The 22598-nt window shown below is 38.7% G+C and overlaps 2 protein-coding genes across 9 annotated transcripts; one reads left to right on the plus strand and one right to left on the minus strand.

The window, feature by feature from the left end:
* The first annotated feature begins 1076 nt into the window (after positions 1-1076).
* ccdc28b (coiled-coil domain containing 28B) lies at positions 1077-6993 on the plus strand. Of its 4 annotated transcripts, none has more exons than XM_028000455.1 (6): positions 1077-1322; positions 1448-3082; positions 3165-3334; positions 3528-3682; positions 4998-5020; positions 5151-6993. In XM_028000455.1, the coding sequence occupies exons 2-6, from the start codon at positions 2847-2849 to the stop codon at positions 5203-5205; spliced, it is 639 nt and encodes a 212-aa protein (XP_027856256.1). In that variant the 5' UTR covers positions 1077-1322; positions 1448-2846; the 3' UTR covers positions 5206-6993. The 4 variants fall into 4 exon arrangements, with proteins under 4 accessions (XP_027856256.1, XP_027856257.1, XP_027856258.1 ...); XM_028000456.1 differs by having other exon boundaries at positions 2779-3082; XM_028000457.1 differs by having other exon boundaries at positions 2796-3082.
* Positions 6994-7219: 226 nt separating this feature from the next.
* togaram1 (TOG array regulator of axonemal microtubules 1) lies at positions 7220-22162 on the minus strand. Of its 5 annotated transcripts, none has more exons than XM_028000451.1 (23): positions 21885-22159; positions 19276-20440; positions 17625-17685; positions 16358-16486; positions 15931-16194; positions 15582-15838; positions 15287-15504; positions 14794-14897; positions 14549-14713; positions 13797-13871; positions 13060-13214; positions 12794-12965; positions 12070-12306; positions 11691-11814; positions 11475-11580; positions 10522-10757; positions 10276-10434; positions 10027-10153; positions 9840-9955; positions 9442-9625; positions 9092-9311; positions 8926-9012; positions 7220-8322 (listed from the first exon to the last, which is right to left on the minus strand). In XM_028000451.1, exons 2-23 carry the CDS (start codon positions 20296-20298, stop codon positions 8069-8071), a joined length of 4473 nt encoding a protein of 1490 aa, XP_027856252.1. In that variant the 5' UTR covers positions 20299-20440; positions 21885-22159; the 3' UTR covers positions 7220-8068. The 5 variants fall into 5 exon arrangements, 4 of the variants coding, with proteins under 4 accessions (XP_027856252.1, XP_027856255.1, XP_027856253.1 ...); XM_028000454.1 differs by having other exon boundaries at positions 15931-16032; positions 21880-22159; XM_028000452.1 differs by having other exon boundaries at positions 14794-14894; positions 21880-22159.
* Positions 22163-22598: the final 436 nt, after the last annotated feature.

Genomic DNA, 22598 nt, shown 5'->3' on the forward strand with positions numbered 1-22598 from the left:
AGATGAAGTTCCTCTGATTTTAAGGACATCGTTGAAGATTGTATGGGTTTATTAACAATTTTTACAGCCTGTTAGCACCTGAAAATTGAAAAGGTTACATTTTTGCTATGGTTTTCCTTACAAATTACTCTGAAAAATATCTGCATATTGAGGTGTGTCTCTACCAGCTTTATAGATTTTAAGAAAGACGTCTTTGGGCCTGTTAGGTTTTAGCAACTAATCCAAACTCAATCAGTCTGATTAGTCCTAAACAGAAGACCTGTGAACAGCAATTTTAAAATCATGTTACAGATTCTAAACTGTAATATGTCTAAATTTTAGGCCATTCAAATACACAAATACGCTTCAATCTAAGCCATGCTGTTATAGATCTGGTTATATGTTTACTATCTTCCTCCTAGAAGATGAATCTCTATCCCAGCCTCAAGTATTTTGCATGATCTAGCAGGTTTTCTTCCAGAATTGCCCCATGTTTAGCTCCATCCATTCTCCCATCAACTTTGACTAGCGCTGATCTGCTGAAGAAAAACAGTCCAACATCATGATACTACAACCAACATGACTCATTTTGGAGATTGTCTGTACAAGGGAAGTATTCTATAAGCTGTAGATTTTTGTTTATATGACAATAAGCTCAGTTTGGTTTAATTTGACCAGAGTGCCCATAGTGTTCTAGAAAATGCCTGAAGCCTATTAAGCCAAACAGAGTGACTATTTCTCAAGTAACTGAATTTTTTGAATTGGTTGCCCTGGATTTCATTTATGGGTTTCTCAGCAAAAGTGGGTTAACATACTGAACGGAATTGTACAGTTTTAAAATCTTGACATGTTTATTTTGCTTCGTTTGTATAAAATGTGTCTTCACTTTACAGTTTTTGCTTCTTTTTTTCAGTCATCACATAAAATCCCAGTAGAATGTTTAAAGCTTCCGGTTGAAACGTCACAAAATATGCAAAACGTTTAAGCGTATGATCATTTTCCAAGGTACTGCGCATCAGTGGAGTTGTGGGAACAGGTGAGAGAGAGAACAGCGCCCTCTTGAGTCACCTCATGAGACGGTCGCAGAATTCCGTGCCACGCCGGGGCGTGCTGGCCCTTTAAGACAGATATAGACAACAGCTCCCCGGCTCCGCGTCGATGATGTCGCGCGTTACATCTCATCGGTAATTTCACACTTCACAGCTGCTGGACAGATCATTTACCTCCATCGTGATTTCAAGAGGTTAATTAGTACAAAGTGTGCTTTGACGGTTTCGGTCGCAGAGGAGGAGAAATGCGACACCGAGCCCAGCCGGCTGGCTCTGTGGTGCGTAATTGACTCGGTAAGTCTTATTTGTGTCAGTCTGTGGATCATAAACCTGTTTACGCGTCTTCTGCCACACAGAACTTACCAGCATACAACTCACTTTGCTGTTCACACATTGTTTCTCATTTATTATTTTTCTAGTCCAGATGTACCGCATAGAAATGAGGATTTCAGCGCACAAAGTTGCCTTTGTTTATTACTAGTGGCCATCTTTGGAACGCACTTGAAGGCGACCTGACGCTGTTATCCAGTGTGATTAGAGAAAGGGCGCGCAGTAAGGTCACAATCCCAGTAATGTAGTCCTGTTTACCATTTTAAAAAGCACGCTGTTTTGAACATTAATTAAATTAGAATATAATCTCAGACTTTAAGAAATAAATATTAGAAGTTACAACTATAATTTGAAGCCGGCCAAAGGCATAAGTGAGCAAAGCAGCTGTGTAGGGCTCCCCCACCAGCAGGGGGCCCACAAAAGCCTAAGACTAAGATGAGCATTGCTTTTTCTTAAAGAGCCCTCTGTTTGATAACTTTTAGCCTGTTGTCAGCCACTGTCAATATCCTAGCTCCAAAGGCCATAGGAAAATTCATATAAAACATAACAAATGTGTTTATAATACTGGATTTCTTTGAGTTCTGACATGGTGACTCAGATGTTTTTCCTGTGGAGAAAACATAAAACAAATAAGACGTTGTGGTCTTGAATCACATCTTTAATTAAACATCAACGCATATTTTTAAGTAGCACAGAGAAAACGTGTTGTGGTTTATTAATGGGAATAGTGGGAGCTCCTAATTTTTAATGGGGAAAAAAGTACTAATAAAATTGAAACTTTTTTTTTCTCGGTAGTTGACCTGCCGATTTACAATCAGAGCCAGTCAGGGAAAAATTATTACATTTCTGCTTTTAACACTTTTTAATCATGATGAATTTGGAGCTGTGGCGAGCTTTGGTAGTTGGATTAACCTCACAATCAAAATCCATGTAGCGCAACACAAAACCTCAGCTTGTCTCTGTTCAGATGGAGTTTAACTTGTTTATCTAAAAAACACAAAGTGCTCTTATGCATCATCCACATCCTATTAAGGCTTATCTCTGTAGATCATGTTAGAGGCTCTTTAAAGTATCCAGTGCTGCAACCATATGGTTGCATTAAAAAATGACTACTGCAGCAGTTTAGCTTTTAGAGATTTTGTCTTACTTTTTGCCATGTATTATGAAAAGATCAAAATTCTTGGAGGATTATTTTCTTTGTAAGTAAATAAATAAAAAAAATAGCATCAATAGAGCCTTTTACCTAAATGTGATTTGAGATTTGCTGGGATGCTTTACTCTTGGATAATTAAATCATCCCCTAATGTGCAGAGGTAGATTCTTCTTCTGCAGTACTAATTTTGGCACAGTCCAAGTCCTTCCTAGAGGGATGGTGGCAGGAGGACTGCTGCTTTTCAGCTTCCTACTTTTGTTTTTTCAGGACATCCTGCACACCAGCTGGGCTGTGTGTGTTACCTGCACTGGAACAACAAACATAAATGAGCTGTCATGGAAGACAAGCGTAAGAAACGCAGCCCAAAGGTGTCCCTCCCTCAGCCTCCTCCGCCACCCATCAACCCCCGCAAGCTCTCCGTCCTTCCTGCCAGCAAAAGTGCCACCTTCTCCCTCGGCCTGCCGCACCCCCCCTCCCCCAAGAACAGGAGCAAGTTTAAGAGATCCATAGGAGCGCCGGGACAGCCAAAGGAGGCGTTCACGCCTGTAGTAGCCCCCCCAAAGACAACACGGTTTGCATCTTATTACTTAACCAGTTACACCCAACTTTGGAATCTGAGAAAATGACATTGTTGTTTTTTTTTTGTCCATTAGACCACACAAGGAGAAACCCAAGGCTCCGCAGCCGGCAGGGCCCAGTAAAGTGGTCCAGTCTCCCCCCCTGCAGCACTCCTTCCTTACAGATGTCTCGGATGTGAGAGAGATGGAAGGAGGCCTCCTTAACCTCCTCAATGACTTCCACTCAGGCAAATTACAGGCGTTCGGTAAGATAACCTCCATGTGGGAGCCCATTAGGGGAATATTCTGTTACAGGCTTAAAAATAACAGCTTTGTCACCTGAATCAGGCTGTAATCAAGAAGAAGCTGGGCGGCTACTTAAATAATCTGCCGTCATGGAAATACTTCTGACTTTGCTACAAATAAGAGGTCAAGCTGAGTTTCTGTCTCAATTTCTAGGAAAGGTTTGCTCCTTTGAGCAGCTGGAACATGTACGGGAGATGCAGGAGAAGCTGGCACGGCTGCACTTCAGCCTCGACAGCCACGTGGAGGAGCTTTCCGAGGATCAGAGGAAGGGTGCTTCTGATCTCAACCTGGAACACCTGCTGTGCAACGTAAGCATGAGTCAAATCAGCAGAGAGTTTAGGAATTCAGTTTCAAACCGAAATGTGTGTTTAGAAAGCCAATTGAGCAAAGCTTGAATTGTAAACACAAAGAGAACCGAGTTAGTTCAGTCAATTCTGATATTTTTCTTCCTTACAAATCAAACTCAGGAAATATAATCCATGACTTTTACTTTCGCTTCCTTCTGAACCCAGTCTCACACCAGCCCTGTGGAGTCTATTTTAGTAGATCTCTAGTCTATTTATCTAGAAAGTTTGTTTCATTTGAGGAGATGTGAATGTGCAGTCGAACTCTGATCCAAACTAATAAAAAGCAATCGCTGGCCAGTCTAAAAACCTGGGTCTCTGTTCAATTAATATGAACTCGGGTGCGGTTCAAATGCATATGAGGATGCAAACAAACAGGAAGTGGACTGTAACGCAGGGCATTCTGGTTAAATGCAACCGAAGCAAACATTAGCAGGAGAAATGGATTGTACTGTTTACCGAACACAAAAGAGAAATCCTACAAGTGCTTAAATCTGACGCTACTCCATTTTTGTTTGTATTTTGTGATGAGGGAAGTTGCGCTCATGTATTATTTATTTTTTTTAATGTTTTTGTTGTTTCCTTCAGTGTTCCAGTATCTCAGTGCAGTCTGAAATCAAACGGCACCAGCTGAAAATGTAACAAATGTTGTAGTTTTGATCTCCAGTCAAACCGAGGCTACTGGATTGTCAGCTCAGCAATAAACTTTCTTTTTTTTTCAAGCTTAATGTCTTTTGACCCTTGACCTGACTGCATTGCTAATTCTCCAGATAATTCTCCTATGTGGTCAGACACTACAATATCCAAAATGTACCATCTTGGAGATATTGTAAATTTTATTTTCTTTTTTCTGCTGAATAGTTGTTTTTTTTAAGCTATACACAAGAAATTTTAGCTGCGGAAGAAGGCTGCTGTGGGCCTTCTGGAGCAGAAAGCTTATTACAAAGTGAGGGTAGGTCAAGTGGCTTTTCCATTTTGTAGAAGAAATTTACTTCTATGAAGCTTGTAATATGACAAATTGCCTTGCCTTAGAGGAGTATTTTTGGCACGAGGTGATGGGCTGTTGAGTGGATTTGTGCTGATAAAGGAAGATGATCATATGCTTTTGTGAACGCTGATCAGGTAACAAGAGTTCAGTGGAAACATTGCCTTACAAAGCGCGGGCTGTTGTGTAATTTGATCAGATTTAGAAAGGACGGCCCTGAACTACAATATAATGTTCTATTTTTAGCTGTTTTGATTTTTCAATACTCATCTATTTACTGCTTTGTTTCCACAGCTGGAGGAGCTCAGCACCTCAATGTATCCTTTTCCTTACTGAAAGCTTGTATATTAATGGCATCACCAGCACCCCCTACATAGGAAAGTGTATTTTAATTATGTTTCCACTTCAAAGCGATTCTGTGTGAATCCTTAATGCGACTTTGCTCAGACAAAAGCTCCACTTGGCCGAGAATCAGGACCTGCCCAAGACATCTGGTCCCTGACGGAGCAAGGTGCTCAGAACGTACATGGCGCGCTAATCTTTTCTGAACATCACAAAAAAATAAAAATATCGAAAAGAGCAGGTTACCATGGCATTAAACCAGTTGCCTTAGAAACGGGACCAGGAAGGTCCAAAGGAGAGGGAGGAGGCCATTTTTCCACTTAGTCAGTGGAGCTGAGAGGACATTCCAATGACTGGATGCAGCAGAGCATTAAATTAGAGCGCAACCAGAAAAAAAATAAAAAAATAAAAAAAATCAAACGCCTCATTCATAGCACAGAAACATGACCGCAAACTAGTCTGAACTGGAATGTTGGGGAAAAAAAAATGCATTTAGGTTTTGAACATTTTCTTGGCAAAAGTGGGTTTGACTAAAAGAAAAAAAATAAAATTTTTCTGTGACAAAAGAAGCACATTCCATGAGCTGTGAATTTATACCGGCACTTGTATGCCATTCAGTGCATGTTGCTTCGTTTCAGACGGTGCATCTGTACCAGTGTTTAACTGGAAAACATATTTGACCCTTTAAACAGCAGCATGTTGATTGCAGCAGAGGTTTTACGGTAGCTTTGCTGTCAGTATCAACGTCTCTCTCAGTTTTATGATCTGATGAATAAACTGATGCGATTTAAGCTAAACTTTGGTGATCTACTGCACAAAATGTTTGTTTTTTATATATATTGCTAAGGTAATGTTTCAGAATGTAAAATTTGCTATTACTTTTCATTATTTGTGAGTCAGACTTAGTTGAAGTTTCTGTTCTTGCTACAAAAACTATAAAAATCTTTGTTTCATACAAGAAAACCTCTATGGAAAGTATGTACTCTCTGTACAGTGCCATTTCAAAGTGGCAGCTACTTTAATTGTGCAAAACGTATTGAACATTGCAGGTGCATGTCAGTTAATTACAACATAATTGTTACATGAGCTTCACCTTTTCAATTCAACTATTACAGTTCAGCTATTACAGTTGAATTGAAAAGGTGAAGCTCATTTTTTAGCTCTATTACATTGTGATAATTTGAGGATTTAAAACAGATTTTGAATCAATAAATGTTGGTCCAGTGAAAAGTATACTAATGTAGTGTATGAGTTGATGACTCGCCAATAAGTAACTCTTATGAGTTGCTTCACATTGCTTTCATCTGTGGCTCTAGTGTGTTTTCTTCATCTGAACTATAAATTCGTTGAGTCAATGGGCCAATCAAGCATAGTGATACCAAACTTATTAAACAAGGTATCGGCACTGTTAACCGTGTTGGTAAGTGCCAACTTCTGAAAAATGAAGCCATGTCTGTGAAACTTGTAGGGTTGTTTCTGTTGCTTGTGCAGTTTTTTTCCTTCCACTTACCTTTCCATTAGTATGGTTTCATGCAGCACTCTGAATAGCCAACTTTAGCAATGATATTTTTTTTTGTGGAAAAAAAAGAGGCATCCTTATTGTTCTTGTGAAGGATGACGATAACTGGTGGACAGATGTCAAGTCAGTGTTCTTTCCTATGATGGTGTATCCCTTAGCTTATACTTGAAATATTTCCTTCTGTATATGAGTTTGCTTTTAATTGAATCAGTTTTTTTTAAAACAGTGTAACTTTATATTTTCTTTAATTGAAAGCTTGGACATGTTTTAATTTATTGCAACCCCTCTCTTACAAACTAATTTAAGGGCTGTGGGTTTCCAGTTGTTTTTTTCAACATAACTTTTAAGTTACTCAGATTATTCAATTAATATGTTTGTCATTTTGCATTTAGGGGTCATAAATGTACAATGTGAAAATGTATACTGTAACCCCCCGCCCCCAAAAAAACAAAAAAACATGGAACTCTCCAGCAACTCCATCCAGAATAAAGGTGATTTAACTTTAAAATTTGTGTGTCTCCTGGTTATATTTAAATTCGTCATACCTGACTAACTGGAATTCAAAACAGCACTTATCTTTCTGACCTGAAACCAGAATGTTTCTTGACCTTTTTCTAAATATTATGTAGTCCCTGAAAGAAAAGGTGAAGTTTAGTATTAGGGAAATAAACTGTTTATTCGTATAGCTCTTTTCTTTAGTTCACAAATCAGTTAAATATAAATCACCATTTCAGTTAAAAGGCTACTTGAAGACTGGCACGATACAGAGACGGAAACAGAGCCGACTTCTTGCTGTTTCTCAGGCAATCACAGGTGTAAAAACAACTTTTTCCAACCTTTTAGGTTTCTGTGTACACCCATCCCCCCCCACAGAGATTATACAAGGTTGATTCTGTTTAAAAGTCTTGGTCATGCAAACAAAGAAAACAGAGTACAAACTCAACACATCATTAATGATTTTCAGACCATTATACATTAGATAAATTATAACCATCAATTTACACCATACTTAAACATTAAGCTAATACTGTGCAAATACACAACTGAGCTGTACAAAAGTATTTCATACCATTTTTTTAATCTCCTGCCACAAATCTTCAAATCATTTGCATGACATTTCAAAAAATATCACATCACCTTTGATAAAACATCAAAAATATACACCTTTGGGCTCCCTGTCTTAACCTTGTGCATTTCGGTTTTACATTCTGTGATAGTGTCTCTGATTTGTCAACAGTGCGTAATGGAGGAAACTTTGATGATCAGCTACTTTTCAAAGTGCAGAGAGAGCAGGTTGAGAAGGAATAAGACCTGATATCAGTATGTTAACATTTCTGTACCGATGTAAATATCACTGATAAAACAATTGGAACAACCTAAGATGTTAGTTTTTTTTTATACTGATATAAAAGTGCAGGCACTATAAGAAACGTAGAACATTTCTTTTGTTTCAAGTAAGATCAGTCTTGATGTTCTTTTTCAACATTTGGATCTTGCTTTTCCTTTATTTTATGGTCTTCAGAAGCTCGTTTAAACCTTTCTGGACATTAGTAGGCTGGGAGGCAGCGAATTCGTTCAGGCTCGACCCCATTTGGGTGAGAAGGGCTTGGCACAGCTTGGCCGTTGCGGTCCGAACGCTGCCACTCCTGCCGTGGATGCTGCCGCTGTGGGTGGAGGTACCAAGAAGGTGCCACAGTAAGGGCAAGACTTTCTGCTCCACCATCTGAGGCTTGCGAGGATAGAGCTCCTTAACAAGACCTGGAATCAGAAAATATGTTGACAATGAGTGAGACATTGCATCAATTAGCCTGTTTATAATACTGGTACAACTCTAAATTAGAATATTTTAGTAATTCAACTATAGAGGTGGAACTCATACAATGCTCTTAAGTTTTTTGATCAGCTCAAATAAAAATCTAAGAGTAAAAGTTTTGAAATTTCACAGTCAAAGCCTAGACTTTGACTAGGCCCTTCATACTTAAAAGCCTCCATTGTGGCTATTAAAACATTTCTGCAAAGAATGGGCCAAACTTTCTCCACAAAGACTCCTAGCTAGCTATTTAAAAATAACTTTTTCCATCAATGAATGAAATCTGTTTAATACACTTCTTTTTTGTATTTTCTTTAATGTTGAAATGTGCTTGATCTAAAACATTTGTGTGAACAAAAAATAAAAAAATAAATAAAATCAAAACAAAAAATCTTTAAGTGGGGAAAATACTTTTCATAGCCCATAGAATCATCATGCACAGGGTGAAAAAGCCTTCATCATCAAAAGCAATAGAAATATATATTTGAAATATATCATTCTGTCTGATTGCAATTTGTTGAGAAGTACATGTAATATTATGTCAAACATACCTGCAACCTTTTCAATGAGATCCATCTTAGCTTTGCCACTTAAAAACTGGGCCTTGGTGCAGAAAGGTTGAAGAAGAAGAATATTATCTGTGCAAGTAAAAGAAAAAACACTATAACAGAGCGCCACTTACTCAGAAATTACGCTGAAAATGTTTAAAAGAATTACCAAGATTAAAAATAAGTGCATTCAGAGCTCCGATAGCAGCAGAATAGATGGCGTTATTCTTGGAGTTGAGGTGATTGTCCACAATTGCTGGCACCAGGATGTTAACCACTTGGGACAAGCTGTCCTTCAGCAAATGGGTTATTTTCTGCAGAGACTCCAGGGCGTAAAGGTTAACCTTGCTGTTGGACTCCTGCAGTCTGGCTTTAAAGGCATCAAACACCTAAAATACAACAAAGCAAAAGGCAACAGTGAAACAGTTGCCTTTTGCCTTTCCCCTTACTAAACATTCACAGTGGCTTTAATTACAATAATCATTTTCACAGAGTGAAGAAATTATTTATTGCACCAACCGGAAATATACTATTGACAACCATGTTGGGATTGTGTTCGCAGTCAGCCACTAGCTGATCGATGCCTTTTATCCGCTCTCTGAAGTCCTTTGAACCCAGCAGACCTGAGATCTGCTTTATGTATTCGTTTTTGTCTGCAATACTCTGTGTCTGATGTTTACAGCCGTAATGGCTGTTCAACTCCCTGCAGTTAGAAAATACAAAGCTTAATTAAACATTGTTGGTAGTAAAATTTGTTCCGATGCATCTTCTGATGTTTGATATCTAGTACCTAGCAAAACTATTCACATCACTCAGATTACTCACGTAGCAACATAGACAAATTAAAACGATAAGTCATAGGTAAGCACAGTTGCCAATAGCCACAAAGAAGACAAAGCAAACCAATGTGCTCTGACCTGTTGGTCTGGTTGAGTTGCTCTCCATTGAGCGATGAAGCCCTGACTGTTCCGCTGCCTGGGAGCGAGCGTCTTCCTCTGGCTGACTGAGAGTCTTGGGGCATCTCACCGAGACCCTAAAACCAATCATAAGGTTAGGTGACATCCACCAAAGATTAGAATGTCAGTAAGAAAATAAAATGCATGCCTTTGTCCTGAGAGTCAAGACAGTGTCTCTGACAGTTTGCAGGTCTTTGGTAGGAATATATTTTTCCAGGTTCTTGTCAAAGTCAGGGTGAGATGACAGAAATAGCAGCATTCGACGACCAAAGTACCTGTGGGAAAAAAACACAATAATTATACCATTTAAGGTCTTGGGTGAGAAAAACACCAAAGTTACACTTGAACATGCTAATTTAAAATGTGACACGTTGGAACATTACAACTTTCTACATACCTGGCCTCCTGGGAGGAGTCTTGTGCAAGTTTGGTAATGGCAGGTAAAATTCTTTCAGTAAGATCTTTACCTCCAGACAGGAGGCGGGCAGCCCCAACCTTCTCCAACAGATTAGCCAGATGCTGAGCAGTGCACTTCCTCACCACTGGGTTAAGATGACTTTCAGAAAGAGAGAAAAACAAATTCAGCAATCAAAAACGTATAGACTTTATGTCAAATTAATTTTTACCCTGTTTTCATTCCAACCTGATTCCTCCAGTAAGCAAAGCACCAATGCAGCGGGTCGGAGTGCAGTGCTGCACCATGCAATCCAGCGCTGCGTCGACATCCTGCCTGATAAAAGTGTTACTCTCCCCGGCCTTCTGCAGCAGCGCTTTAACTGTCCCCTCAAGCTCTTGGTCCATTAGTCTCTGCAGGTGTGTGTACAGGTCGCCAAGGGTACACACTGCCACCCTGGAAACCCCTGAACGCAGGTTCTTCACCTGATTGGAGAAAACAGAAAGTAGTTTATTATAATCTCTGTCACTACATGTTCCAAGATTTGTTAAATTGTCAGAGCAGTTTGATTTTTATCACCAACAGATGGCAGAAAAGCAGCAGCTAATAGTAATTTGTCAGGGATTGCTGCAAAAGTAATACATTCGTAGTCTGTATCACTTTGAAAACAATGAAACAACCATCAAGCAATACTGTCACAACACCACCAAATTGTGAATAAAGATGAGGCACATTTCCAACAAACAGTGGCTGAATGAGGTGCTGCTTTTGTTCTAATTCAGTTCATTTAGCCTGGAGGAATAAAATGTTTTTAATTTAAGACTCTAGTTTTTTAATATTTGTTGGAGTAATGAGGAAAAGAAACAGGAAACCTAAATTTATTTGACTTTTTCTGTTAGCATTGGACATTTCCATTATGACAGAGTAAAATTTTAGAGATGCAAAATGTGGCTTTGCCAATATCTTAATTAGCATATTAATGTAGCACCTTGCAAAAGTAATCACACCCAAGTTTCCATAAAATACAACAAAGTTTGTAGTTGTAATTCGACAAAGTATGAAAAGGTGCAAGAGGTTTGAATACTTTTCCCAAGCATTGTAATCTGCTCTGTGAGTGATTCAGTTAAAACATGGCTCAGTGGTTTTCAAATCCAGATCTCAGCTTTCAAATATTAATTTGTCAAACGGTTGAGCGTTGTTACCTCTTGGGTGAGACACAGACAAACTTCATGAAGTTTGCCTTGAAGTGTGTCTGCATGGTTGTAAGCAAGAGAGCGCAGGAACATCAGACCCTCAATCTTCTTCTCCCTAAAAAATATTAAGGAATTGCAGTTAGATTTTTTTGGACATTCTTCGTGATTCATCAAAGTAATAATACCTCAGATTAATAAATGCGGACAATTAAAGTTTTCTCTCACCAGTCCTCTGAATTCAGGAGGTTGAAACTCTGAGTCAGCACCAGGTCGGGCTTTGAAAAGGGACAAAGCTCCGAAGGAGCGGACAGATTTTTCTTGTGTCTTAAAGTGGCGTGGCACAACTCATCTAAAACGGTGCAAAGAAAAAAAACAAAAGACAGACAGATTTGAACTCATTTTACAATTCCATAATCCTGGAAAAAAAGTCATTTTGGGGATGTTGAGCATCTAATGATCAACTTTATTTAGGAAAGTACTACTTTATTTATAAAGAAAGCTTCTGGGTGATGTTAAATAGGAATTGGTATCACAACAGATGAAAGTAAATAAAACAACTTCAATCTCTAATGACAAATTGTATTGTTTTTTTTTATCCACTGACCTGAACTGTGGGACAGCGAAGGTCGGGTTCTGCTCAGGCTAGGTGCCCTTCTAAGGCGGGACACATTTTTTGAGTTGGGAGGTAATGTAGGGGGGCTGGGATGGTGGGGTGTGGTTGAGCTTTTTACTGGACTTTGAGGTTCTGGTGGACTGGCAGGACTGGTGGCACTGATGGAGGATTCATCAGAGAGAAGATCTGACTTGGTGGATATCAGCATGTTGCCGTTCAAACGCCAATCTACAGAAGATTAATAAAAAGAAAAAATATCAGAATCACAGAACACAAAAGGAAAAAAAAGTAGATTACTATAATTATTCAAACCCCTTGGATTTTTTTTATTTTGCCACCTTTCAACAGATGTATTTTATTGGGATTTTTGTAGATCAAAACCTATTTAACCTATTCTAAAATGGTCCAATGTAAATCCATAACTAAACCCAAATAAAAATTTGTAGCAGAGACTTGACAAGACTTGTTCTCCATCATATCTTGCTGATACAAATTTCAATATTTCCTGTCTAGATGTCCCCAGCTAATGGAGAATATCCCAAACTGGGCTGAGGATAGTAACTGTAACAGCAGTGAAAGACGACTGAACAGAAATGCCCCCCCACACTTTTCAGATCCTTATTTGTTAATAATTGTGAAAACGTTGGGGATTTGAAGTAGTATTATGTGAACATACCTAATGGGTATGAATACTTTAGAAGGCACTGTATCTTACCATTGATGATTAATTCTTCCTTTCCTTCTGTGGGTGAATCAGACAACATTTGTCGGACGCGATGGCGAATCTTGTCTCTTGTTTCGTCCCCTCTACCTGACAGTTCCTCAAATTGCTCCAGATTCTGCGCTCTTGTCTTGTCCCGACCCGTCCTGACCATTCTCATAATTTCCTGCACATTTTGTGGGTAGAAAGCACCCACGTCATAAATCACCTGGGAATGATTGATGCACTACGAATCAACGCCGAAAAAGAGTGAGACTAACTTTGGGCTCTTCGGGATGTGAGCTGTCATCGCCATCTAGTTGACGGCTGTAGATGCCTGCTAAAGGATCAGTGGGAGGTTTGGCAGCCAAATCCCCCTGCTCTAGTAACAGCGTGGCTCCTGGACGGTTGGAGGATACTGTAGTACCACACATGCCTTTAAAGCATGAGGGAAAGCCATTAGCATTGCTCAACAAAACACTGAGATAACACATTTACAGCTGGAAGGATGGAGATATTTTCAAAATAAATAAAATGATATAATTTTTGGTTGATGTAAAGGAACCAAAAATTGTTTATGTTATATGTTTTTGCATAAAAAGTACTTTTTCTCAAAAAAAAAAGAGCGAAAAAGATATCACCAAAACTGAAACTAAGACTGTCATCTTACAAAAATAGCTAGAGATAGGAAAATCCTGAATCAAACAGTAAGAGGACGAAATCTTGTTTTAAAGCCTGAATGGTATAAAGTATCTGCAAGTTGTTACAAATAGCTGAACCTTAAAGATTTTCCATTCTTTTCAATGGGGAAGGTTTTACAAGAAGTTCTACATTTTAAAAAGAATTAAAGTTATAATTAGCAGGAGCACACTCTACAACTCTTCAATGTTTTAGCAGTTGAATACCTGAAATGGCACAGATTATGCAAAGTAGTAATGTGACTAATAAGGAGAAAAATGTGTCACACAATTCAGCCAATAAAATGTAATTGTATTGTTACACTAAATTAAATACTGACCTTTCCCTATCACTCCTTCAGGTACAGAAATGTCTGCACCAGGTGAATTCCTACAGCTGTTGGTTCTCTGTGACCCTATAAATCACAACAAATAGTTTCACATCAAAAGAATATATAAAGCTTAGTTGAAACCAGAAGTTTACATACACTGAATAAAAAGACATACTCAATAAAATATTTCTCTTGATGCCATCTATTTTAGGAAGTGTGCCAGTTCCTCCTGCAGTAATACGATCCCACAGCATGATGCTGCAACCCCAGGTATGTTACAGTTAGCATCCCGGTTTTTCCTCCAATTATTAGGATGGTCATTATGACCAAACCGTTCCAACTTAGTTTCATCAGACCACAGGATATGTCGCCATCTTCAAGCATCGGTAAATTGTTTCTAAAGATGAACCAGACTTGTGTATCTCCACAATTCTCTTCTTTGATAACTTGGCAGATTTCTTTTTGACTTTATCATTGAGTCAAACAAAAAAGCAGTGACTCCAATTAACTGAAATGTATCAGTAAATCTATCAGAAATCTCCAAAGCCATGACATCATCAGCCGGGCTTTCCCTCATTTTGAATGTCAACTATCTTTCCTCACTGTGTCATTTAGTAAATACTCTGAATTCTAAATACGGTAATCTAGAAAAACAAAAGACGTTTGGTCTGTAAATGTCTTTTTCTTCACTTTATGTAAACTTAGAGTTTCAACTGTATATCCAGGAAAAAAAACAAAACAATTTATCACTGCTAGCTGACCTTTGACAATCTTCAAAGCTCTGACGGGTTTGCGGACTGCTGCTCTGACCAGCGGAGGAGACAGTAGCACTTTCTCTTCCTCAGTTTTCATTGTTCCGTTGCAATAATTAACTTCTTGTCCAACAACACCCACCTCAGATGACAGGTCATTTCTACGGTACATTCCTTCAAAAGACGTAAACCAAAGTCAGAAAAAAAACAGAGGCAAAAAAGACTAAACATAAAACATTCATTGTTTTCCGTACCTTGAAAGCTACTGAAATCCATGGACACAGACGACCGTAGTTTTTCAGAAGGCACTCTTGCAATCCGTTGTTTCATTACAGAAGGGGCAGAGCTTCTGGGATTGCTGACAAATATGACAAGTGAGAGCTTATGCAGGGAAACTGCGTTGTGACATTTTCTTTCACTAAATTAGTAAGTACCAAGAACCTTCTCAACATTCCAGCATATGTATGTGTAAAAGTGTCAGCTTTCCAAAAACTTGGTTAATCACAGTTAAAACAATATTTACTAAGCGAGGCAATTAGTTTTTTTTACATAGGGCAGGGTTTGTTCTTTCGTTCAATAAATGAAATCAGCATTGGAAATGTTTGTGTTATTTTAACTGTGTTTGATGATCTAAAACCTTTAGATATGACAAAAAAAACTGAAAAAGAAGAAATATTTATAGAAGCAAATACCGGTACTTTTTACAGCTGTCTAACAAGCTTTATAAAAAAAAAGGAGATCCCTGACCTTGCTTTAATGTTGTTGAAGTTGGCAGCTGAACTCAGACTTGAGAGCCCGCTCTCGCTGGCTGAGCTGGTAAGCACTGGAGATGTTTGTAATGGTGAATCCAGCCTTGGGTCGACCTGGAGTGCTGAGTCAGGGCTGTCAGGATCTGGACTGCCGAGGCTCACTTTGGCCCTCTTCTTGGCAGCGCTGTTTCGCAAGGTGCGTAGAGAGTTCAGCATCTGTAAGTGGCAAACAAAATTAGCAAACCAACAAAACTACACAACACAAGGGTTTACATTAAGACACTTTTTCTTACTTCCTGCATGTCCAGAGGCTCTTCTTCCTGAGGAACTTGCCAGGGGCTGATGCTATCAAAGTCCAGGTTAAGTTTACTGTCTGGCTGCTGGTTGGCTGGAGTGTTTGATCTCTGGTTGTCATGAGAATGGGCTTGCACCGGTGAGATGGTGAAAGTTGCCCTGGTGTTGCTCAGAGCTCGCCTGAACGATGAGGTGGAAGAGGAACTCACAAGGGAGGCTCGAAGAGGCCTAGGAGACTGCACACTGAAGAGGTCTCCTAAGACAGCAAGGGCAAAAAGCAAGTTAACCTAAAAAGAGACAAAAACAATATTTTCCATTTCACACACTAAAGCTATTTTACTAAATTACCCTTTGCTGTGTCTTCTTTCTCTCTCCGAGGGCTTGTTCCTTGCTGCTGAGGACTGGTCTCTCGTTTGTTGGGCCAAGTGTTGGACATGGAGAGGGAAGAGTCTGCATGATGGCGGGACAGTGTTGGAGTTAGCATGCCCCCTGTGCATGTAGCCAGGGGGTAGGAAGGCAGAAGAAAGGAGCCGGGTGTGGAAGCATTGGAGGGAAGAGAGAAAGTTCGCTCGACACTGGGATTCCTCGAGAGCACACGTCCTTTGGGTGCCACTATGAGATATTGCATTAAAAAATCCAACCAATTAATACTTGTAAACTGCTCGACAATCAGCATGGTGTGGATTGTTGTCAGCAACTCAATCATGTAAATTTATGCAATCATGTATTTTCTCTTAACTATTGCTGGGAGACACCCTAGAAAATAACTGCTTACCAACATCTGGGTCAGAGATGTTTGTGCTTTTAAAGATATCTGTGTCCAAGTTGAGGCTCCCACTTCTTCTGAGACCTGCAGGGGTTTCCCTCCTTCTGGGAGACAGGGGCTTCTGTGGCTCAGCAGAACCTATCGAAGGTATATTTGAATTATTTTCAGTAAATAACCTCTAGCATTTAATAAATCAATTGGTATAAAAAGTGATCAGTGGAAACAGGGTGAAATAGAAAATCTGAATCCCATTTTTCCATCCCTGTCCCTTGACACTTAAAGCAGTGGAAAAATATCTCACAAAAACGGGAGCCTTCTTTTAGAAGTTTATAGATAATTGGGTTTCATTGTTGAAAATAAGCAAACATTTGAGTCCCAATATACCCATAAATGTCAACTTAACTTTTCCCTTAATTAGGGTTGCTAGACTGCTTTTTAGTCTCATTGAGGACTAACAGAAATATGAACCAAATGTAACTTTGGAACAAATATCTACTTCTAATAGTAAACACATCAAAATAAGCATTACAGTATGTATTGTGCCATTAAAATATATAAACTTTTCTGATTGTGATGCTGGTTTTCATTGAGATAAATTTAAGGCTGTCTGATTTATCTTTTGAAAAATACTGTCATATTTACAACTGAGTAATAAATAACTTTTTAACTTACTTTATTGCCAAAGAAAGGTAAATACAAGTATTCTTAAACTTCTTAAATTCAGGTCTGTCCTATAGTACCGGGTGTTTGCAATGACATCACAAAAAGTGTCCACTGGCCATCTAGTGACTTTTTAGGGTCTAATATTATGATCACTTAATTTGCAATATTTCATGACTTTTTAGGACCAAACAGTAACTCTGTTCAAAGCACAGCTGCTACCCCTTCATTTCTAAGTGTGCCCCTGAAAATCTATTAAGAGCCACACAGCCATGTCTCTTAGTTCTCCCACTTCTCCACAAAAATAACACTTCTAAATATAGGGTTGAGAACTGAGAATGAGGAGTGAAGGGGGAAAAACATACTCTTATAAATGAAGATCTGAGCATTTATAGTTATTTATTTTAATACAAAATGGAAGTAGGAAGGAACCAAATGGCAATGTGCAAGAATGAAATGGAGGCATGAAATAGTAAATGAGAATTTAGCCCAGTATAGAACGGTGACTCCTTCCCAGTAAAACCTTCTCTATGAGCAATGCTGCAGCTGACCATGATGACCAGTCTTGGTGCACTCTTAGGAAATGAAAAGGAGGAGAAAAAGTATTGGCACTTACTGAAACTTGGTATGTAGGTCTCTCCCTTCTTGGAAATCGAGCTGGAGTCCCCCTTTAAAACCTATAGATGTGCAGAAATTTCATTATTTTGACAGCAGCAACAATACCAGATCGAGTTCAAGTAATTAGCTTAAAGGATCCTCAAACATAACAAAGGCCTTGGTGTAAATATATTCTCTAGACAGAATATATGTGTTGTTCAGGTAAGAGATGATATAATCTGTACAATTAATTTCTCTTGTCACTGAAAAGCTTTGTTCATGTACATAAGTTCATGAAGGTATGAAAAATAACCACAAATAATAGACTCTCTAACATTTTTATGAATTTGTACTTAACTCCACTATGTCTAAGTTATTCCCACTAAATACAATCTGAAAAACACTCACAGCAGAGCACTTGGCTGTGACAGGAATCAACTGCAGAAAATTAAACAAGCCATGTTTTACAAGCGTGACCCTGTGATATTACCAATTATGTTTCATGGTCCTGTCGATAAAGTATGCTGTGTGTTACACGTGTTGCTTGGAAACCCGCGCCAGTGTAAACACAAGCTTTTTCCAAATGAGTCTAAGCTGGAACATTGCTGTCAAACACTAAATATGGCATACCACCGCAAACACGCATTTTTAGATGAGCTACAGTGGCAAATCAAGTTCTTTTGTTAGCTCCTGCAATATGATTACCTGTTCTAATAAAAAAAAAAAGAGGATTGACTGAGGCTTACTCTAAAAACTGTTTTATGCTCACCTTTAGAGAAACAGTGTCATGGTGCAACAAAATGAGTCATCTATTTCCACCTGATGTAGTGTCAGGGATCCTGCAAAGCTCCAACTGTTTATTTCTATTTATCCCAAATATTTGATGATACATTTCTATTGTTTTCGACAAATAAATAGCTTTATGGACATAGAGGCAATATTATGACTCATACCCAAAGAGGATGAACAAAATAAGATTCAGCCCTCCCTCACTGCTGCTGCGCTCCATCCATACTGCACCATGACAAATAGCTGCTATATTTAGGAAAATTTTACCCTCAAACTGTCTCTGAGGAAAGTGCAACCACTAACACTTTATTGTTGCTTGTTTGGATTATTTGGATGTGAACGTCAGGAAAAGAATCTGAAAACAATATTTTCAAAAAGTTAAATGCAGGGAATCACATTTCAGCAAATCAACATTATATTTTCTCCAAAATAAAAGGCACACAAGAGGAAAAAACCCGCAGGTTTTCTGCTTAAACATCATATTTTATTTATTAACATGCAAACTAAAAGTGAAATGGTGTCCACTTTCAAAATCACAGCAATTTTCTTTCATACTGTCACTATAGTTTAAAGTACTTTTAACGAAAAGAAAAGATAAAATTGCCATAGAGGAAAAAGAACAGACAGACTATCGGAACAGATAGCCCTACTAACTAAAAAGCTACTATGCAAAAATAAAAAACTGATGAAATTACTACCAAATATAATTTGTTTATTCTTTTGCTTATTTATATATGTGTCAAAGTTACAAATAAATGTTGTAGATGATTTCATTACAACTACAATTATCGTTTTGCTTTATTGTTTTGCCAAAAACAGCAGTTAGCTAGGTTGACATAGCTGAAAATATAAAACAGTGAGAAAAGAACGACAGGGCTCACCTGTTCAAGGCTCTTCCCGTTAGGTGTGGTGCTTTGCTGCAGCTCGTTATCAGTCGACGTCTCCCAGGGTAGCTTGTTTTTCCCTTTGCCTGCGCTCACAATCCTCCTCTGAAACATTGGATCGTCAGTGAGGGAGCCTAAGCTGCCATAGCCGGACAGCAGATCACTGTCATGCTCTGTCCTGTAGCTCCTGGCGCTGTTCGTCCGGCCCCCGTTTATCACCCAGTCCAGATCGGCCCCAGATGCGTGCTGTCCTGTGGACCACTGTCCGGGTTTGGGCACCACCAGGCCATACTCCACAATTCCCTCTGAGGTCAGCTTCGGAAGGATGCGCCTCGCTCGTCTTGCGTGCACAGCTGCCATCAGACCTTCTGCGTCCTCATTAAGCTCAACCATGTCCAAAGCTTTCATTAATGGCTGCTTCTTTCCTGTGTCAAGGTAATGGTCAAAAACAGCGAATAACTCCAAAGCAGCGTGGCGGACCTTCTTTTTGTTGTCCACCAGATATGGTGCCACCTCGAAGCATAGCTTGGGAATATTAAAATTTTTCCTAGGATGAGTGAGCAAAGCTGCCATGACGATGTTCAGGACGTCTTCCCGGACCCTGGAGTTCTTGTGTTTCAAGTTGCCGATAATGAGGTCCAACACGTGTTGCGGTGGAGTAGTTTTCATCAGCTGCTGAAACACATTATGGTATTCATTTCTGGTGACAGCACGAGTGTCACCGAGGGCCTTCAGGGCAACGAAAACTATATGTTTCAAAAATCTGTCAACGCCAGTCTCCAGCTTCTGTATTAGCAGGTTTAAAACCTGTAAGGTGCCATGTAGCACCTTAAAATTACTGTCATCCAGAAGTCGGGGAAGAAAATTGATGAACTCCTCAACACTCCCAGGTGTGACTGATTTAATGTCCACTTCTGAGAGGATACATTTAAGCTTTTCCACCCCGTTTGTGCGATTCTGGTAATTCTTTGAGTCCAGAAGCTGGTCATGTATCTCCTGGGAGATTAATCCAGGTATCATTGTTGGCGGATTTATGGATTGTCAAATTTGAGAATCCAAAAAGGAAAACAGATTCCAGCGAGGACAATAATGTTCCTCCCCTTTACTCTGTGGTTTCATCTTGAGCAGCTGATGATGGAGAACTAAGGTCCTGTTGATCGGTCTATAAATGCAACACACAGGATTAAGAAAATTAAGAAAAGAAATGAACCACAAAGGTTGAAAAGAAGCAAAGCAACACAGTGGAAAACACCACAACAAAATCCCTACACTTATCTTGATGATTCAAAAAAGGCAAGAATATTATCAAAAGGTAGAGAATATTTTAAATTTCAATCACCATTGCAGTTGGATTGAATTGCTTGGATGCAATCATTGGTTGGATATTATATTTCAGATACAGTGTTTTCAAACGCTGCATGCCAATAATATCTGGCTAGTTTGAGGGACTCTAACTGCCCTTGTTCTCCACATCAGATGCACACCGCCTCAGAAACTAAAGCTTACAGGAAGGGCTGAGGACATTGTAGTAAAGAAGTCAGATTTTTTCATGATTTGCCATTATTGGGAAAATAAATGACTAAGCATTTTTTTTAAACACTGATGGACAAATATGTGCATATTATTGGAGTAACAAAGGGATGAAATTCTTTAGTGTGTTTGCTTTTGTTATGTTACCGTATTGTCAATTAAACAGAGAAATAAATATAGAATAACCAGTTTCTAAAACAAATTATATAACATATAAGATAACAATTTATCTTAGGTACATTTAATGTTATTTATCAATGACCAATTTAGTATAAATTATTTTTACATTAATTAGTATTTTTATTGTTTTATACATTCTTTAAAAAGATTGCATTATTTAACATCAACAACAAGAAAAGACAAAAAAGATGACATTTTAATTTAAAGAATCTTTAACACTATGTTGGGATTTCTTTTAAGAGTCTGTGCTCTGTTCTTTTTTAAACATTTCTTCTTAAATCAAGTTGTTTTAAGAAACCTTTTGTTTGGCTCGGTAAGTTTACATGACCATTTATGTAAAGAAAAATCAGATGTTTTCTTACTATTTCTTCTTCTTATTATTCATTATTATTGTTATTTTCTTCAAGATTTCTCAAAATCCTTTGTGTAACTTAGACGTTTTCTAAATTATTGTCATGTTTTAGGACAAATTTGTGTCTGGTGTCGTTTTTAGCACCACGGAAACAATATAGGCTGTAACACATGGGAGAAGGCTTTAATCAAAAACCCACAATGTTGCCCCGTTAAGGCATGAAGGATCCTGCTACATTTTAGAAAAATGAACACAACCACTTGTGGCTCTGGGTAGCTACGGAGCGCAGTGGTTGAAACAGTGTTTGCTGCAAATGTATTTAATTGCACATACCCAGTTTAACATTATGTACTTAAAAATGCCACTAGTGGAGCACTTACCCGCTTTATGCTAAGTAATAATTTTTTTTATTACATGTTACCGTTACCCAGGGTCATCAGTTAGCACCGGACCAAAGAGTAGCTAACATGCCACTCCGCTTAATTTGACCGTGTTAGGTGAGGAGTATCTGGGCGAGCAAAGTTAGAAAGAAAACAGACCTTACATTTCTGCTGGCCCTCCTCCTCTTCGTTAACCCAACGTAAAAACTATCTACTGCTCCGACGTCCAGCCTCTTCGTGTCATGCTGCAGCGGCGACAGTTCTGTTAGTAAATGTGGATATTTCCTCCGTTGGCTGAAGAGTTGAATGTTTGGAAGCTATGAAGGTATTCAGCCTTAGAGGAGCCCCCCCACACACACACAATCACACATACACACACCGAGGCAGCAAAATGGCGAATGCATGTCGCAAACTGAGTGCTTCCATGGTGACGCGAGTTGGAGTCCTGGCTCCTCCAGGCGGAAGCATCATCATCATCATCGTCATCGTCATCACCATAACAGAGCTACAGAAGAATGAAGATCTAAAGTTAGGCAATGGAAACGAAACACGAGAGAGAGAAAAAGTTCTTATTTAGATAAAAGAAAAATGCGAATTTAGTTAAAGTTGAAGCCTCAAATTTCTACGTTCTAACCGGTAGACCTAACTATGAGTTAATTAAGTTTATCAGTTAATTTAATGATAAACTTTTAATTGCACGTTTTCTGTCACTCTGGTTTATTTTTCACATTAATTTCTTTTAGTTTACATATTTGGTCATAGCAAATATTCTACTACTAAACCAAATTCTGGAAGATTAAAATGTATGCGGGTGATGGGTGATAAAATACTTGCACTGCAACAAAAACAAAATTATTTTATTTTTTTAAATAATTTGT

Source organism: Xiphophorus couchianus, chromosome 19, assembly GCF_001444195.1.
Source record: "Xiphophorus couchianus chromosome 19, X_couchianus-1.0, whole genome shotgun sequence".
In the NCBI taxonomy this organism is placed as follows: Eukaryota; Metazoa; Chordata; class Actinopteri; order Cyprinodontiformes; family Poeciliidae; genus Xiphophorus; species Xiphophorus couchianus.

Excerpts from the sequence above, each read along its gene's own strand:
- ccdc28b (XM_028000455.1), top strand. The coding sequence starts at position 2,847 with ATGGAAGACAAGCGTAAGAAACGCAGCCCAAAGGTGTCCCTCCCTCAG. Across the intron at positions 3,083-3,164 it reads GCCCCCCCAAAGACAACACG|ACCACACAAGGAGAAACCCA; the intron begins GTTTGCATCTTA and ends TTTGTCCATTAG. Across the intron at positions 5,021-5,150 it reads GAGGAGCTCAGCACCTCAAT|ACAAAAGCTCCACTTGGCCG; the intron begins GTATCCTTTTCC and ends GACTTTGCTCAG.
- togaram1 (XM_028000451.1), bottom strand. The coding sequence starts at position 20,298 with ATGATACCTGGATTAATCTCCCAGGAGATACATGACCAGCTTCTGGAC. Across the intron at positions 17,686-19,275 it reads ACGGGAAGAGCCTTGAACAG|GTTTTAAAGGGGGACTCCAG; the intron begins GTGAGCCCTGTC and ends GCACATCTATAG. Across the intron at positions 14,714-14,793 it reads GGATTTCAGTAGCTTTCAAG|GAATGTACCGTAGAAATGAC; the intron begins GTACGGAAAACA and ends CGTCTTTTGAAG.